Source organism: Trichoderma harzianum (genome assembly GCF_003025095.1).
Source record: "Trichoderma harzianum CBS 226.95 unplaced genomic scaffold M431scaffold_7, whole genome shotgun sequence".
Lineage (NCBI taxonomy): Eukaryota > Fungi > Ascomycota > Sordariomycetes > Hypocreales > Hypocreaceae > Trichoderma > Trichoderma harzianum.
The window spans coordinates 1,371,257-1,387,024 of NW_020209255.1; the positions used below are offsets into that span (position 1 = coordinate 1,371,257).

At 47.8% G+C, this 15,768-nt stretch overlaps 8 protein-coding genes across 8 annotated transcripts; 1 reads left to right on the top strand and 7 right to left on the bottom strand.

Annotated features, from left to right (window-relative positions):
• Positions 1 to 113: 113 nt before the first annotated feature.
• On the bottom strand, positions 114 to 623 carry M431DRAFT_6280 (hypothetical protein; the record flags this gene model as incomplete). Its single annotated transcript, XM_024921621.1, has 1 exon — positions 114 to 623. The coding sequence occupies one exon, from the start codon at positions 621 to 623 to the stop codon at positions 114 to 116; it is 510 nt and encodes a 169-aa protein (XP_024773706.1).
• A 639-nt stretch (positions 624 to 1,262) lies between these two features.
• M431DRAFT_6281 (hypothetical protein) lies at positions 1,263 to 1,793 on the bottom strand (the record flags this gene model as incomplete). The annotated part of the gene is made up of 1 exon (XM_024921622.1): positions 1,263 to 1,793. The coding sequence occupies one exon, from the start codon at positions 1,791 to 1,793 to the stop codon at positions 1,263 to 1,265; it is 531 nt and encodes a 176-aa protein (XP_024773707.1).
• A 955-nt stretch (positions 1,794 to 2,748) lies between these two features.
• Positions 2,749 to 3,281, bottom strand: M431DRAFT_555428 (hypothetical protein; the record flags this gene model as incomplete). The annotated part of the gene is made up of 1 exon (XM_024921422.1): positions 2,749 to 3,281. The coding sequence occupies exon 1, from the start codon at positions 3,247 to 3,249 to the stop codon at positions 2,749 to 2,751; it is 501 nt and encodes a 166-aa protein (XP_024773708.1). The 5' UTR covers positions 3,250 to 3,281.
• Positions 3,282 to 4,027: 746 nt separating this feature from the next.
• Positions 4,028 to 4,510, bottom strand: M431DRAFT_482867 (hypothetical protein; the record flags this gene model as incomplete). Its single annotated transcript, XM_024916072.1, has 1 exon — positions 4,028 to 4,510. The coding sequence occupies one exon, from the start codon at positions 4,508 to 4,510 to the stop codon at positions 4,028 to 4,030; it is 483 nt and encodes a 160-aa protein (XP_024773709.1).
• A 1,583-nt stretch (positions 4,511 to 6,093) lies between these two features.
• On the bottom strand, positions 6,094 to 6,543 carry M431DRAFT_6284 (hypothetical protein; the record flags this gene model as incomplete). The annotated part of the gene is made up of 1 exon (XM_024921624.1): positions 6,094 to 6,543. One exon carries the CDS (start codon positions 6,541 to 6,543, stop codon positions 6,094 to 6,096), a length of 450 nt encoding a protein of 149 aa, XP_024773710.1.
• A 653-nt stretch (positions 6,544 to 7,196) lies between these two features.
• M431DRAFT_87397 (hypothetical protein) lies at positions 7,197 to 9,655 on the bottom strand (the record flags this gene model as incomplete). The annotated part of the gene is made up of 3 exons (XM_024923795.1): positions 7,197 to 7,698; positions 8,235 to 9,397; positions 9,464 to 9,655. 3 exons carry the CDS (start codon positions 9,653 to 9,655, stop codon positions 7,197 to 7,199), a joined length of 1,857 nt encoding a protein of 618 aa, XP_024773711.1.
• A 673-nt stretch (positions 9,656 to 10,328) lies between these two features.
• Positions 10,329 to 13,275, top strand: M431DRAFT_6286 (hypothetical protein; the record flags this gene model as incomplete). The annotated part of the gene is made up of 3 exons (XM_024921625.1): positions 10,329 to 11,253; positions 11,318 to 13,155; positions 13,216 to 13,275. The coding sequence occupies 3 exons, from the start codon at positions 10,329 to 10,331 to the stop codon at positions 13,273 to 13,275; spliced, it is 2,823 nt and encodes a 940-aa protein (XP_024773712.1).
• Positions 13,276 to 13,998: 723 nt separating this feature from the next.
• Positions 13,999 to 14,313, bottom strand: M431DRAFT_509052 (hypothetical protein). The gene has a single exon (XM_024919224.1). It carries the CDS (start codon positions 14,238 to 14,240, stop codon positions 14,043 to 14,045), a length of 198 nt encoding a protein of 65 aa, XP_024773713.1. The 5' UTR covers positions 14,241 to 14,313; the 3' UTR covers positions 13,999 to 14,042.
• Positions 14,314 to 15,768: the final 1,455 nt, after the last annotated feature.

The window sequence follows — 15,768 nt, forward strand, 5'->3', positions numbered from 1 at the left end:
TTAAATTAGGTGGAGATTTAAAGCAATTTGCTAATTAGGAGAACAAAGGACTCTCGTAAGTGCCAAGTAACTTGAATCGGAATTCTGAAATAAGGCTACCCACGCCATGCCATTTATTCAATCATGATATGCATCACCTTCATTACAACCCCATTGGAAAACTCGGTAACTAGCATCTCTCGTAGCTCGGGATAGACTGTAGATCCTTCCTCATCATCAAAAGTTCTAGAACATTCAGTCCGTACTTCATGAAATTCCTTGGTTGAGATGCCCTCCCATGTTCCGACCCATTTCCTCTTGAGTTCCGTAATTTCGGGAGTCTTTTGTACCTCGCTGAGTGCCTTAGCCTGCGCATCGGTGACATCGGTCTTTTTGCAGAGGAAGCTCCAAATGATTTGATACTGCTTAGTGTAGGCCACTTCATAGACAACTATTTTGTTGTATGGGGCTGGGAAATAGCCTGCCATGCGCAAGTCGAGGACCATTTCGGTCTCTTCAAACTTGTCTGAGCCCAGCTCTTCTATCTTTTTGTCCCAGTCGATCTTGGTGACCCAGTCTTCGAAGATGAAGGAGTCGACCCGGCCAAATATAGGAGACGAGCCGAGAATGAGGGAGTTGGCCATGGTTGTGTGTATGAGAATAAACGAATTTTTTTTGATTGTGGTTGATAGCCCCGGGTATCGGTGATGAAAGAAAGATACTGGGTTTATTTGACAGAGCAGAGGCGGTTTATATAGATATTCAGAGAACAGGTGTCTATCTATGGGCAAACAAGTTTTTGAACGTCTTTGTCTTAAAATTAGATATGGGCAAAGAAAAATTTGTGGATAGAGAGAATAAAGGATTCTTGAATGATAACCTTGGCCAATCATTTACTTGTTCATATGCTTTACGCGCTGTAAGAAATTGTCCCTTTTCCATTGGGATTTACTGTTGACACATTTAAAAAGCAAGCCAGATTACGCTTAATGCAGCACTCATAATAGCAACAATGGTATATTTCTCTCTAGCTAATCCCCACTACATCCACATCCTGCTACGTTGGTATGGAGAAATAGCAGTCTATTTCTATCATCAAGGGAAGCTATTCAGAAAAGAGCAAAAGGAAGAAGAAAGAAAACAACAGAAGACATAGGAAAGAAAACAGCAGAAGACATAGTCTTCTATAGCAAACGGACTACGGGGCAGTTGCGGCTTGCAACATGAGGAGGATCACATGGATCCGTGATTCTCAATAGTTGGAATCGAACCTCTCAAGGGAACTAACCTACCCGGCGCCAGGTCTCCCATTGGGCTCCTCGACTCAACATGGCCGCTTGATTATACCATTTGAGACGTGCCATGGTCATCTTGACCTCGCCCAAAGCCGCCAAAACGCCCTCAGATGTCACTGATGCGTTTTTCGCAAAGGTCTCGACATTGACAGGAAGTCCGAGCTTGTCCAGCTCGGTAGTCCAGTCCTCTTGCTCGAATGATGCAATCATCGTCCATACCTCATTCCATTGCTTGAGAGCATCAATGTATTTGGGGGCGAATCCATTCAAGCGACCGAACATGTCGCGGGTATTCGTGTTCAAATGCAACCGGTCATTATGGTACCACTTCCAGATGACCATTTCGGTTTCATCGTAATAGGCGATTTCGAGGACGCAGAACCTACCGTTGAGCGCCTGGTAGATTTGTCGGAACTTCTGTTTGGTCTTGGATTCTTGATGCTTATCGGGAGCAATGCCGGATATCGCTCCGTAGAGGAGAAAAGAGGTCTGGCCATGGTCACCGACCTTGAGACTCATTTTGCGCTGGTTGGCTGTCGTAATTCTTGGTGTGTTTGAGTGTTTGAATCTTTGCTGTATGTGTCGATGGTGTTGAGTGGGATTGAGGAAGAGAAATATCGAGTTTGCTTAGCAGAGAAGATGCGGGTTATATAGATAGTCAGAGAACAACTACTCCTTCATGAGGAGATGAACGTCTTGAGATTTCATTGAGTACATGGGGATGAATGTCTTGAGACTTCATTGAGTACATATGGATGAACGTCTTCAGACTTCATTGAGTACACGGGAATGAACATCTATCTACGGATCAAGAGGACAAAGGATATCCTGAATGGTGTACCACCACAAAAGGCTTGGAACATGGTCTTGAGTTCATCCATGCCGCATTATTAACTCGTACACACCGGTTCAGCCACCGCCTAAGGGGAGAGGGAGTGTGTGTGATTGATACATCCTCCTTTCATTCAATTACACTCCGTGTGTCCTGTGTTTGCCATCGTGTCTTGAAAGGCAACACTCTGGAACTAGCTACAATGACTGTCCCCCTTGGATGACCTTTCCGGTTCCTTGTTTGTTCCATTCACCTGTCGACAAGATTTTGAAGGCCTTTCATAAGAACAACGCCCTCTTCGAGTCTAAAATAGTATCTTGTGGGCATCTCGTTAACGAGGTCATAGCTCTCCCCCGGTACTGGACACGATGTAGCGGCTAGAACGAGGGCAGTGGCTTCGCCACCCTTGAAGGCTATGCATTTGGATTTGGGGATGATGGTGTTTGGCAGTTTGTACGTGTTTAAAAATAAGGAACAAGTCAGTCTACACTCGATACAGCGCTCATAAAAGCAACAGCAATATATTTCTCTCCATGATAGCCTATAACATCCGCAACATCAAAATTGTCCTAACTGGAATGGTAATTCCACATGTTCCCATTACTTCTCAGTGTGTCTACCTGTCTGATGTGCCTAACGTTTCTATTTTGTGATAGATACGATAGCCAAATGGATGCCAGTCTCATTATCCTGCCTTGTGTCCAAGACTTCAACATACCCCAGCTCCGGTATCTCGTTCAATTTGGCCTGGAATTCCTCCTTTGTCCCGAAATTTGGTTCCAAAACTTCACCTTTAGGCGTGCTCTTGGGCTCCAATCCCGCGAATGCGATCCTCTTCCATCTCGCTTCCCAATGCACAAGCAATGTCGTAGATTCATCGTCTTTCGTTATCTTGTTAATGTCCACCAATTCACTCTCTTGGAACTTATCCACGTGACGAAGCCAGACCCAAAGAATCTGTTTGTATGGAGTGTCGAACACCTCGAAGACATGGACCATCTTTTTCTTGAAGTTATTGCCTCTGTAGAGGACTCCGAGTCCCTGGTCGCCTACGGGATCGTTTTCTTGAAGTGCAACGAGGAGATCATCAATCATGAGACCGTTGGAGGCGCCAAAGTGATAAGAATCGTTTAAATCCGCCATCTTGTATGTGTCTACGGATGCTCGAATTTTTCTCGTATGTGTAGATGGTGTTTAGCGTAGTTGATGATGAGCTTCATTATACTAAAAACTCACAGCGTAGATGAAGTTTATATAGATGAGTAGCAAGTAGCTGCATGTTTGTGAATGTGAGAACAATTTTGAACGCATTATGAACGACAAAGGCCGCCAGGTTGAGAAAAAGGATGTCTTGAACAGTGTACGAACGCCAAAGAACTGATCAATGTTCACGAGAGTGGCGATTAGGGGGTTCTTGTCATCCCAAGTCCGCCTTTTAACAACAATAGTGTATCGAGTGAACAGGTACAAGCACCCTGGACAAAGAAAAACTGTGTACTACATCGTTTTTGAATGAAGAGACGCATGTGCTACGATTGTACGGCCTGATGAGTGAACAGAATGAAGAGAAAAAGCTTTTATTTTATTTTTAGTGTAGTGAATAACTTCTGAATCGTAGTACTATGATACAGGCTGGTAACATGGCCTCTTTCATATAAGTGTGGTTTACAAAAAAAAAGATCCTAGAATAAGACAATGATTGCTTTAGTGTAAGTCTGGTTAACGCCTCACCTGGTAGATAATCTGCATTATTTCGACAGCGTCACTTGTATTACTGCATTAGCAGAGCGCATTTAGGTGTAAATAGAATTTATTGATAACCAAAGTCACGACTATCTCTTAATCCTCGGGACCAATCATCCACAGAACCTCCATAACCATAAGATAAACCTCACTGGGTCCAAGGGTCCGTCCACGAAGGCTAGAGTGAATCGGCGTCCTCTGTGAGATTCACCCGTCTCCCAATAAGGTAGTCGAATCGTTGATGCATGAAGACATGCCACGCCTTCATCTGCGGGGTATCTTCCAGAAACTCGACAATAGATCCTCCTTGATAAACCTGCTCATCTGAGCGTGCCTTGTGCATATAGACTAACTTAGATATGTGATCTTGAGTGCAGTTAAACTTGGCGTTTCCTGCAACGAATTCTCCAGACAGAGCAACGCGGCCATCTGGCGAAATCTTGAAATCCGTCTTCGGTCGGCTGAAACTAAAGACAAGGAAGTGATAGCGCTCGGAGCCGGCAATTTCCAAGATTTTGATGTCCGGGCTGTCCTTGTCCTCTTGAATATACCTGAAGAAGGTCGAACTCGAATTGGTCACTTCAAAGTCTTCTTTGTGCTCTGGTGAGAGGTCAAAAGCCAAAAGGCTGTCGACTTTGGCGGAAGAATGCAAGGGGAGCATTGTTGCTGATTGACTGCTGTATGATGATGTTGTAAGAGTGAGTTAGACGTAGCGCGGATTTGTTTGTTGTGATCGAGGGCAGGATATATAATGTTTCTGATGAGGAAAGTGCCAGATTAAATAGGAAGCCAGCACCAACCATGTTCATATACTGGGCAGCAACTTTCAGGCTGAGATGACGGACTGTTCTTTTTTTTCCTTCGGGAATTTTGCTTTTAAAGGGTCTGTGTAGTTCAGCCAGTTGTGGGAGCAGTTCAACGAATGATCTCAGATTTGCATCTTGAACAAACACCACACTTGGCCCATATCTTAAACATCGAAAATTGAACCCAAATTTGGCAGTATCAAGACATGATTGCTTGTTTAACTGTGTCGGCAAGGCAAAGTCAAATACGCAACGCACATTCATTACTATGACCCATACATGCCCCTAATCCGAGGTGGTGAGCAATCCATCCAAGCGCGTCCCACAGAGCTACCATCAGCGATCGCCTCTCATCCTCCCGATATCTTTCATCCTCTCGATATCTTTCATCCTCCCGATACCATGCCTTCCCTTTCAGGGGTTTGCTCTCTAAAGCAGTGATAAGAACGCCATTTTCTCCACACCCGTCAAACTCATACAGCTGTAGCTCACTTAGAAATCCGAAGAGCGGTTCAAATTTAGATGCTAAACTTTATCGAGCTTGGCTGGAACATTTAATCCAGATAAATTAACGCAGTCTTCGTCAGAAGTTGGAAAATCTGCTTTTGGTCGATCGTAACACCATATAAACTGGTCATGCTGACGGCAAGCAATTTCGACGATACTAACGATTGAGTCATCCGTCTCGACGTCCATTATAAACCGGAGAAAAGTTGCATTGGGTATGTCATGGCCACGATGAGCCAAAAGGTTGACAACTTCTGCTTCTGGATACAAGGAAGAGAGTGATGGTGTCATTTGGACTTTGCAATAACATCACAAATGTGCTTTTTTTTTTAAAAGATGTGTATGAAGTTCATTGAATGAGAATGAGCCATCAGGAGCTGTCGATGCAGTTATCGCATTATATACACGATGAAGCAAAGCCAGCGATATTCTTGCATCAAAAGACAACTTCCAGATTGGGACAACAAAGGCTGCAATGCAGACTGTACGGGCGCCTAAGAGTTGGCCAATGCTCTCAAGTACCGGTTGGTAGGCTCTCCTCGTCCCAAATTAATCTTTCAACAACCAACAAAGCGTCAGGTGAGCAGATCCAGGCATCGTCTCGTAGAACCTTATCGAAGCCCTAAGAAGCAAACAGATGAGCTGGTGGGTGGAGTGTGGATGGAATGCCAACCTCTAGTCTTCTAACGTAGAGAATTACATACATTTTTAGAGAAACGTTGTGCAATTGCTATGGTATAATCGCGTATATTACCCTTGAAGTATAAGAATTGTATTTTAATATCGCAGCGACTTGAGTATCGAGCTGTATTCATGTGTAGCGGAAACAACAGGGGCGAGTATTTCCTATTCCTAATAATTGAGCAATATTTCTATCACAGTCTCTGCTTCTAGCCCTTGACATATCTTCGAGAGTTGCCACGGCTCGCAATTACATTCGGTCTCCGGAATCTTCCCTCCTTATCGTTCTCCCCCATCTTCCCTCCTTATGCCAAGCCCGAATGTCTTCAGGGGCACCTTTAAGCTCGGTATAACTCTCGGACTTCTCATAATGTTCTTTTATGCGATCGAATATTTCTTTAGCATCAGGCGTATAAATGCAGGTACCAGTGAGATTGATGCGGCCGTCAGACGATGTTGGAAGGTACCACTTGGGCTCAGTAAAGACCCAGATGAAGGTGCCGTCTGAACAAGTGGCCCGTTCCAAGAAATGGACTTCTGAGGCGTCTTTATCGGATAATATGAAGATTCGAAAGATTTTGGCGTCCCATAACTCGCTCTCAAAATAGTCATCGAAGATGTCCTCATATACTTGAACTCTCCGATCCGTCACTGGTTCCCCGAAAAGATCAAGGAGATCAGAAGGATCAAAAACTGACATTTTGGGTAGGTACTTTGTGATGAATTAATGTGGCGGTGGTGGTCGATGAGTATTTCGTATATTTCAGTATCTTTAGAGCTGCGAATGAAGAAAGTATCGAGGAAAATTCTGATGAAACTTCGTGGCTTTTATAGATGGCCAGGAGACTTAGCAATTGCAGGCCAAATGCATCTATCATAAGATTCAGAAAGACAACAAAGAGCTACTTCATACATCATGAAACGGAATCTAGAGGGTCAAGCGAACATGTCATGAACTATGATTGAGTAAGTTAGCTTAGCGTAACGCTCGGGACGTCTTGCACAGACTCCTCAAGATGAACAGACAGACATTAGACAAAGAGGAGACATTGGGCCTCACATCACGGGCCATTGCTACAAATCATGTTCTTTTCATTCTTTTAATCAGTTCGTTTCAAGTGAGTGGGCCAGAAGCAAAGAAAAAGTCCTATTTCTCTACTAATCCTAAAGGTGAAGGGTAGTCTGACTATATCTAGAGCTACACTGGACGAAGAGTCTGAAGGTCTTCTGGTTTGACCCCAGCCGTCATGCTTTACTCTTCGTCTTCACTTTGGCCTCTGCCTTGATTCCAAACCTCATACTATCATCAAACTCAGTCTTGATGTCGACCTCCGTCTTGATGCTGGCCTCCGTCTAGATGTCGACCCATACCATATCCGAGCACTTTCTCACGGCCCATGCCAATCTGTCGCGAGGAGTCTCCCCCATCTCTTCAAAAACGACGCAACGCGTATCTTCAAGGCCTAGACCGGAGCGTCGGTGCTGGTCCAACTCGGTAACAAGGATATATAACACCTGATCCATGTCCCTATCAGAGAGATAAGACGGCCCATAACGAGCCTCGGGCCACTCCAGTTGCCGCGTCTTCAGAATGGTCTTCTTCCACGCAAAATAGCAGTCTGCGAAACAAGCTACTTCAGTATGGTAGTCGAATTCGCCCCGACGAGAGTAGCTGTCGACCCTGAAGAACAGCGCGTTAGATAGGTCGTAGTTCCTAAGGTAGTAGGGAACTCCATCTCTGAGTGCGAGTAGAGAGTCGACCGGGACAATTGTTAGAGGCATTACTGCTCTTGTTAGAAGGTGAAGGATGATTTTAGTTTGTTTATATGTGGGCTCGGAGGTCTTGATGAAGAAACTACTGCAGCACGGTTAAGCTCCTCGGAAGCCGTAGGCGAGAGGCTGTTATATAGAAATCGGAGCCGGCCATGAGTCAATATGTGTGAACAAGGTACATATGTAGAAAGCAGTGTTTGACGAATAAGCCCCCATGCAGATTGAACAAAGATGAAGAACATGGTGTGACTGTGTCCTCGTTTGAATGCACAATTTGTTCAGAAATGGATTACACGACATGGAGGCAAATTCGTCAGACAAGTAGACAAAGCGAAAAGGGGCCTTGTTAGTCCAATTTCAACAGCATTACGTACTCTCATATGACACCTGTGGCTATCAATCAACATTTATTCAATGCTTCGTTTATGTGATTACATGTAACTGGCTTGCTTCAATTCACTCAACCAAAAATCTCTCCGTGCCGCATCAATCTGCTCCAAGTAAAATCGGGCGCACGCGGCCTCGTCACATCCTCGACCAATATCTGCGGTGCACTGATCTAGAAGCTGCGATGTTGTTTTATTCAGCCTCTCAAGTAATTCGTTATCAGCCACGAACATGGAGGGCAAATCATCTATTTCACAAGAGGAATGACGCATTGCTGGTATCTCAGTTTGAGTATCTGTTGGGTGAGCTGGTGTCGGTTGCACATTGGTTTGTGATGCATTTGGTCTATCCATTTCTGGATCGGAATGCAAAAATTCCTCTCTTAGTATATTCGAATCGCTCTTACATCGGCCCTGCTCCCTGTTTGCTCGTTTCTGCGCGGACTGTGATTTGGGCGTCTTGCTTTTTCTGTCCCTGACAAAAGGCAAATTGCGAGTTCGAGGCATCAATGCGCGAAAATCTTGTGTAGATTGCAACGTGTACGAGACATCGGCTTCCTTAGTAGTTTGACAGTCCTCCGCTGTAGAAGCTGTGGAAGCTGTGGAAGCAACAGTGTCCTGGCTTGCTTGCGGGGTCTCTTGAGAGCATGCTGAGTCGTAGTCATTTATACCCATGCATATCGGCTGCCGCCAGGGTTGCGACGATGTGTTCGTGGATTCAGATCGATTACTCAGCAAAGAACCTGTATCTTTAGCATTCGAAAAGTCGCTAGATTGACTACTCGGTAGTGAAGACATGGGAGATGTATCTTGACTATTAATGTCGATGGTGTTTCGAAGCGGAGAGCTCACTCGTGGTTGATACATATTGCTGTGGTGGCCGAGATACGATTGGTAAGAATTTTGATAGGGAGCGTAAGTGTTTCCTGGCATCATCTGGTAAACTGACTGCTGTGATAGGTCTTGTGGCGGAGATTGAAGAGGTTGATATTGTGAATCTGCTGACTGCAGTTGAGTAAGCGGCATATTCGAATTCAGCATTGAAAGGAAGGAAAATTGCGATTGTGTCGGCGAGCTTTCATGTCTATCTAATGGAGTGATGGAGCTTAATCGCGGTGCAAAATCGCGGTGCGAAGGTGTTGGATAGGATTGACAGCGAGCTAGACTTGTAGCGGCAGCGTGAGACGGGTCAGATATGCCGTCTTTGACCTGGAACCCGAACTTCTTTAGGGCGTATATGACGACATTAAGATCTCGGGTTTCTTTAAAGGTAAATAAAACGGTTTGCTTCTTTTGATGAATTTGAATGCACATCCGGTGAGAGAGCCTGTCGATGGTGATAGTCTCTAGCATGTTGTTGGATGATGTAATGAGTTCGGTAAGCTGGATGGATAGCTATTGTTGCCGTTAGATTTGCACAAAACCAGTGGGTAGGAAATCAGAGATCGAGTAAAAACATACCACACGTTGCAGTCCCAAATGCGATTGAAGCATCATGTCGTTTGCATCTCCGGCTATGGCCCGTCGTGCTTCCAGGGTAGCAGTCAAGCAGCTCTCTAGCTGGGCAGCATCGTAAACAGTGGAAGTGGATCCATCGTGGATCTCTAATCGCCGCAGAGGGCAGCCAGACAGCGGAGTTGGTGCGAGGGGCATAGCTGGAGATGCTCGTTGTTATGAGAGATTGGCTCTTTGAAGGGCGGCTTCAAAGGAGGAAATATGAAAAGGAAAAAAGAAGAAAAAAACAGGATAAAAAACAAAAGAAAGAAACAATCATCAATCATCAGTCATCAGTTCAACGTGGAAAAAAAGCAAATGCTCACTCGGTGATGCAGCAAGGCCGTTAGTTGCTTGATCTAAGATGCAGGCACCGCGGGAAGGGAGCTACCATGGCAAAACTCCGATTGGCCACGGGCGGTGGACGCATCTCACGTGCAGATAAGATTGCCCGTGCGCCAGTCGATTTTCGTCGCGCCGCGCCAAACCACGATAGCCCGAGCCTTGTTCGTTATTCGTTGTTTGACCACGCGAGGCGACACTTGCCGACGACGATTTCTCTCCTGCTGTCGCCAGAGCTGCGAAAGACAATCTGGAGGATCTGGAGAGACGGATTCGAGATTCGACCGAGGCACCGCCTTTGACTCAGCAGACACGATAACGGCGCATCTCCGACCCAAGCCCGCCGACATTGACAAACGCGCAAGGCCAAGCTGCTACATCGCTTGGCCAGCAGCCCTGGGCCGGTATCGCTCAATTCGACACACAGCTTCGGCATCGATTTTTTTAGACTCAGAACATCTTAAGAGGGCTTTAGCCATCATCCGTCAAGATGACTTCTTCCCCTCAGGAGGTGCCGTTGCACGCCATCGAGAGGACGCCCGAATATGAAGACTTCATGACCAAGCTGAGAGACTACCATGCAAAGCGAGGCACGACGCTGGATCCAGAACCCAAGGTTGGCATGATCCACCTGGATCTGTACAAGGTCTTCAACCACATTGTCGCCAGCGGTGGATACGATAAAGTTTCGGAGGAGAAATTGGCGTGGCGGCGCATGGCAGCTGAGCTTGGCCTTCATTCAAATAACGAGGCATCGACGGCCTTTGCTCTCAAGGAAAAGTTCTACAAGAACCTCGCCGCATACGAAATCAGCACAGTCCATGGCAAGGAGCCGCCGCCCAAAGACATTCTGGAAGACGTCACAGCCAAAGGCGCAAGTCTGTTGACACGCACGAGAGAAAACTTTCGCGGCAAGCGGGAGAGCAACGTCGGAGCTACAGACAGCGCTGCGTCTGGTGATGACGGCACTCCGACCCAAGAACGACCAGCACCAGACCCTGCTGCAAGTGCTCGAGCTTCCCGCGGTCTTCGCGAGGCTCCTCCTCAACGGGTCATCTTCCAGCCCGATACAGGCCCGGCCCGATCTACAAGACAGGCCTCCAACCAGCAGGCAGGCAACTCGGCTTCGCCAGCGGTAAACCACGTACATCAGAACGCTCCTCATCATCAATCTGCCCATCCAATGCCACTTATGGCAATCCATAACAACTCACGGGGGCCTTCGATCCTACACCACCCTCCAAACTCCGAAAACACATCACATTTGGTAACATCCTACCAACCGAAGCCGATGAAGCCGCTTCAGCTGCGTCCCGTGGCAACTCCGAGCAACACGCCGAGCGAGTTCTTTAAAGCCAAGCTACCGCATCGATTTGCCCTCGATCCTGCCAACAGACAGCCCATGCAACCCGGCAGTAAGTTTCAAACAAGCCATGTTTCCCTGTGAGAGATGTTGTGCTAACGCGTTTGGATTTGAAGCTGGTTTTGATGGCCCCAACATTTATACCCGATGCCTAAATGCTCTCCGTTCTTGTGTCCCCGCGGAGCAGGCTTTTGCGCTCAATCACCTGGTGAAGATATCATTTGAACGAGGTGATAAGTACAAATTCGACTCTTTCCCGGGATTGGCCGAAGGCCTTGTGGAGAAGGCGCTGCAGATTGGCAACCTCTTCTACCATGTCAATTGGACGGTTTCTTGGGATTCTTTCGCCGAGTCAAACGACATTGGCTGCCTAGATGGCAATTACGGCACACAAGACATCCTAGAACGAATCTCAAACTTGGTCGAGCGAGACATACCAGATGTCATCCAAACCGAAAAGTTTGCCGATGAAATGGTATTGACAACCGAGGCCATTCTCACTATTCGAAACATGGTGACGCTGCCTGAAAATGCGCAAAACATGTCCGACTTCTACCCCATAAAGGACCTGATATGCATCCTTTTACATCTACCGGCAAGAGACTCGCTTACCGAGGTCAAGCATCTTGCTCTTGACATCGCAGAGCAGCTGACACCTTTCATGGCTCTGGAATCCGACGACCCCTTGTACAAGACACTCTTGGCCCAGTTGTCATCAGAAGACAGAGGAACCATCCTGACAGCACTTCGCGCCCTTGGTCGCATTTCTGTGAATCTGGAGGCGACAAACAAATTGGGCGAAGTGCCAAGCACAACACTGCAACGGATCGTGAACTGGCTTTTGCTAAACGATGACGAGCTCATTGACGCCTGCCTCGACTTTCTATACCAGTACACGGCTGTTGTGCCTAATCTCGACAACTTGGTACGATCTATCGTCCCCGACAATCTTGTTCAGCAGCTTGTTCGCCTATTAGCACACGGGGCCCGCAAATATACCAGAGAATATACAGTTATCCCAGAGCAGAGGTTACCAGCAAAGGACGAAATTGCGCCAATGCCCAATGACTTGCTCCAGGAAATGCTGAAGCTAGAAGAACCGGACCGGGTTCACCAATGGGTCAAGTGCTTTTTCGAGGAAGACAACCGATCCTTTATTACCCAGCTTGCCGCATGGCAGGCTTATCAGTCGGCATTTGCCACCCCGCTGAAGGCTATCAACCAACCCATGATCACCCCGGCAGACTTCATTAGAAGCAGTACGTCTGTTTATAAGGATTCTAATGCCCAGGTGCTTCGGGAACCTGGTGACCCCCAGCAAAAATTCATCATTCATGGTATTCGCGCTCGACCACGGCCCCTCGCATTCGACGGTACCGAATATGGCCGCTGCTTATGGGCCATGAACCCCGAAAAGAAGAATGAAAAGTGCGGCCACTTTTATCTCAAGCAAGAGGAAATGTGGAACCATATCCTCACGGCACATCTGAATGAACAAAGGGGCGAAAATGGACAGTTCCCCAATATCGAGAAGGAGTATCAATGCACCTGGGCTGAGTGCACAAAGTACGAGAAACCGACAAAGATGCATCTGCAGACTCTCGCGCAGCACATCTCGACGCACATTTCAACCATGATCCCGAGCCCCGGTTCGTTGAACAGGCGCCCGCGACACCCCTGGGTCATTCCCGCGAAGACGATGAGCATCGTGCTGGAAGAGACTCCGACGTTTCGTGATGAGCGGATGCCCGAGGCGCCTCCCCAGGCTGGCGGCATCCCGCTCAGTGCCGTGTTGGTGCTCCGCAACATTGCTCGTAACGTGGTCAAGACGGAGGCCGAGGAGGAGCTTCTTAAAGAACAGTCTAGGACTTTTGAGAAGGGGGGATGGAATGAGAAGCTCTTCCGGCCTCACTTGACTCAGTTGCATGGCATTTTGGCGGAGAATCTTGCCATGGTAGGTTACTTCATGCACCCCCCTTTTAGGAAATTATTGTGGCTAATGAGTTTATTACAGAGCCCATATATTGCATCGTTATTGGAGCTGATCATTCCGGTGCCGGATGACCGCGATTAACTGATCAATTGATTCACGTTCTAGCTACTCAGACGGCACCATCAACGGGACGAATGGCCCAGATGGTTTGATCATGTGTACTATGCATCATCAAGACGAGCAGAGCTATGAGCGCAAGCAAAGACTATGTGGCAGCGTGTTTAGGTGTTCTTTTCTTACTTTTTGTTTTGTTAATGAGGTTGGTGATGATTCGACTTGCAAACGGTACGATATGATACGAGGTTCAGCCCGTGTGGTTTTCATACCCCGGCATTTTAGGTAATGAAGGATGGAAGAGGGTGAAGAAAATTCAATATTTTTTTGTTTTGGAGAGAGAGGGGTTAGTTAGAGTTGGCAGTGCTTGCTTCCGTATGGTCTTGGAGGATTGGTTTATAGCGAGCTCCTTTTTTCAAGCCACATTTTTTTGAAGGAATCATAATAAAAGCAGTACAAGCAAGCTACATTGCAGCCCATCCAATTATGTGAATGCCGCAGCTCTTTGCAAAAGGAATTGGCACCCAGTGTAGAAGGATCAAGTGCCGTTTGGATGAAGCTATTGGGAAACCAAAAGCGGCACGTAAACGAGTGGACTGATTACCTTGATAGCCCAACAATGCACGAGCACGGAGTACATGATGCTACTGCATTACATCTGCATACATCAGGCAAGGTGGCCCAATGCACCAGGACCTGACCAGGCGATAACATGCCGCACCAATCCAAGGGCACACAAACAGCTCTCTTGGGCGCTTAAGCATGTGAAGAGAGAGCTTCCAAAACCTGACCTGTCAAGACGCGCGCCATTTGAGTTTTTCTCTAGGCAACTCGGAGGATGCGCTCCGAACGGGGCCGCACGATCTGCATGAAGCTTTTCTCGCCCTCCCGCATCGCGACGAGGGTTGGAGGGGGGAGGCCAAGCGCGAAACTGGTTGGGTCTCGATAGGTTTCAATGCCGGGAAACCTAAATCCAGGATTATACGCGCCATGAAGCGATATCATTCAACGGGCTCAAAAAGGTGACTGGTCATGCCACGCCGACGCGCTGCAGACACAAGCAAGTGGTCGAGAATTGTCGAGGCGTTAGTCTAGACAACCTGATGATGGACTGACCGGCGCAGAAAAGGTGGTGTAAGGGGGCCACGCCACCGTTTCCGCTTGAGTGGTGCTTCTCGCTCTCCGAAGCAGATAGCGAAAGGGCTGCTTCCCCCAAGAAGCTAATTTTGCTTCGTATCGCTCTGAAGCTTGAGCTCTTCGGAAGCGTGGGGTAGCAGAGCGGCCGCGATGCAACTGCATTACATATCGCCCGATGTGGGGGAAGGCCGTTAGTCGCCCAAAAGCCCGTATCTGAGGAAACAAAAAAAATGAAAACCGACAATGCGACACCGTCGTGGGAGCTCCCCTGAGTGGTGGTGTGCTCATGTGGATACATGCTGTCTGCAGAGGTGCCCATTCAATAGATCGCGCCTCGACTGCCGGCCGTGCAGCCATGGCCACACCATCTTGGTGTTGCTGAGGAGAAGAGGGTCTAGGCAGCTAAATAAAAATTTTCCTGTCATTCGCACCCAACCTTGCAATCTGCTTGCTGCTAGCATCTGTGTTGGTGGTCTGAGCCTCATTATTGTCCCTGCTAGACTACTCTTAGCTGAATGCTGGACGAAAACTCTTTGGGGGAAACAAGAAGAAAGACTTTTGCCGAAAGCCGGAAATGAAGGTCTCTTTAGCAAGGTCAGGAGGACGAATTTCACCCAAAGCTGAAGGCAGCGTTGGGTAGTGGCTCAGGGGCTATGGCCAGCCACCAGCCGGCTCCCATGTTCGGTTCAGTCGCCAACCATTGGGAAACGTGGGGAGCCCGCGTTGCCGGCCGCGGTGTCGTGCCTCCGGCCCCCGGAACCTTACCCAGGTTCAATCTCGCAGTGGTCATGCGGACAGCTTGGTTTTTTTCCGCATCGGTTCGTGAAATCCGGGGGTGTCGACTGCGTAGGAGCTTTGACCAGTTGTTGGAGAGGGTTGCCACGAAGCGACTCCTGTCGGATAGTTTCTTTGCTTTGCCGGTGCAAGGAATATTCATGCCGAATTCAAAACGAGGGCCGAGTAAGACGGTCCGGTCCCGATGTACGAGAGCCGAGCGTGCGTAGGCTGTCTGTTTCTCGATCCCGAATCAATGCTGAGCTGAGACAGCAGGACAGCACTCTACCACACTGTTTGCGTCTGGGTGTACTTGCACCCGATATACGAGTACTCCGAGTACACATACGGTAACATTCTCAGCACTTAGAAAAAGGGGGCAGGCCAAGGGTGTGTGCATCCGTTCCGCGCTCCTGGGAGACCCCAGAGAAACGCTAACAAGGGGGTAGCTACCCTGGCGAGTCTGGCAAGACATCCCTCGCCAGGGAGGCGGCAAACAACCTTATTGATGAAGAAGCACTCTTGCCTGAGTCCCATTGCGGGAAAACGGTAGAGACACACGCGGCACTAAAGCCAAACTGTAGAATGGCCATTTCCGTAGCGCGAAGC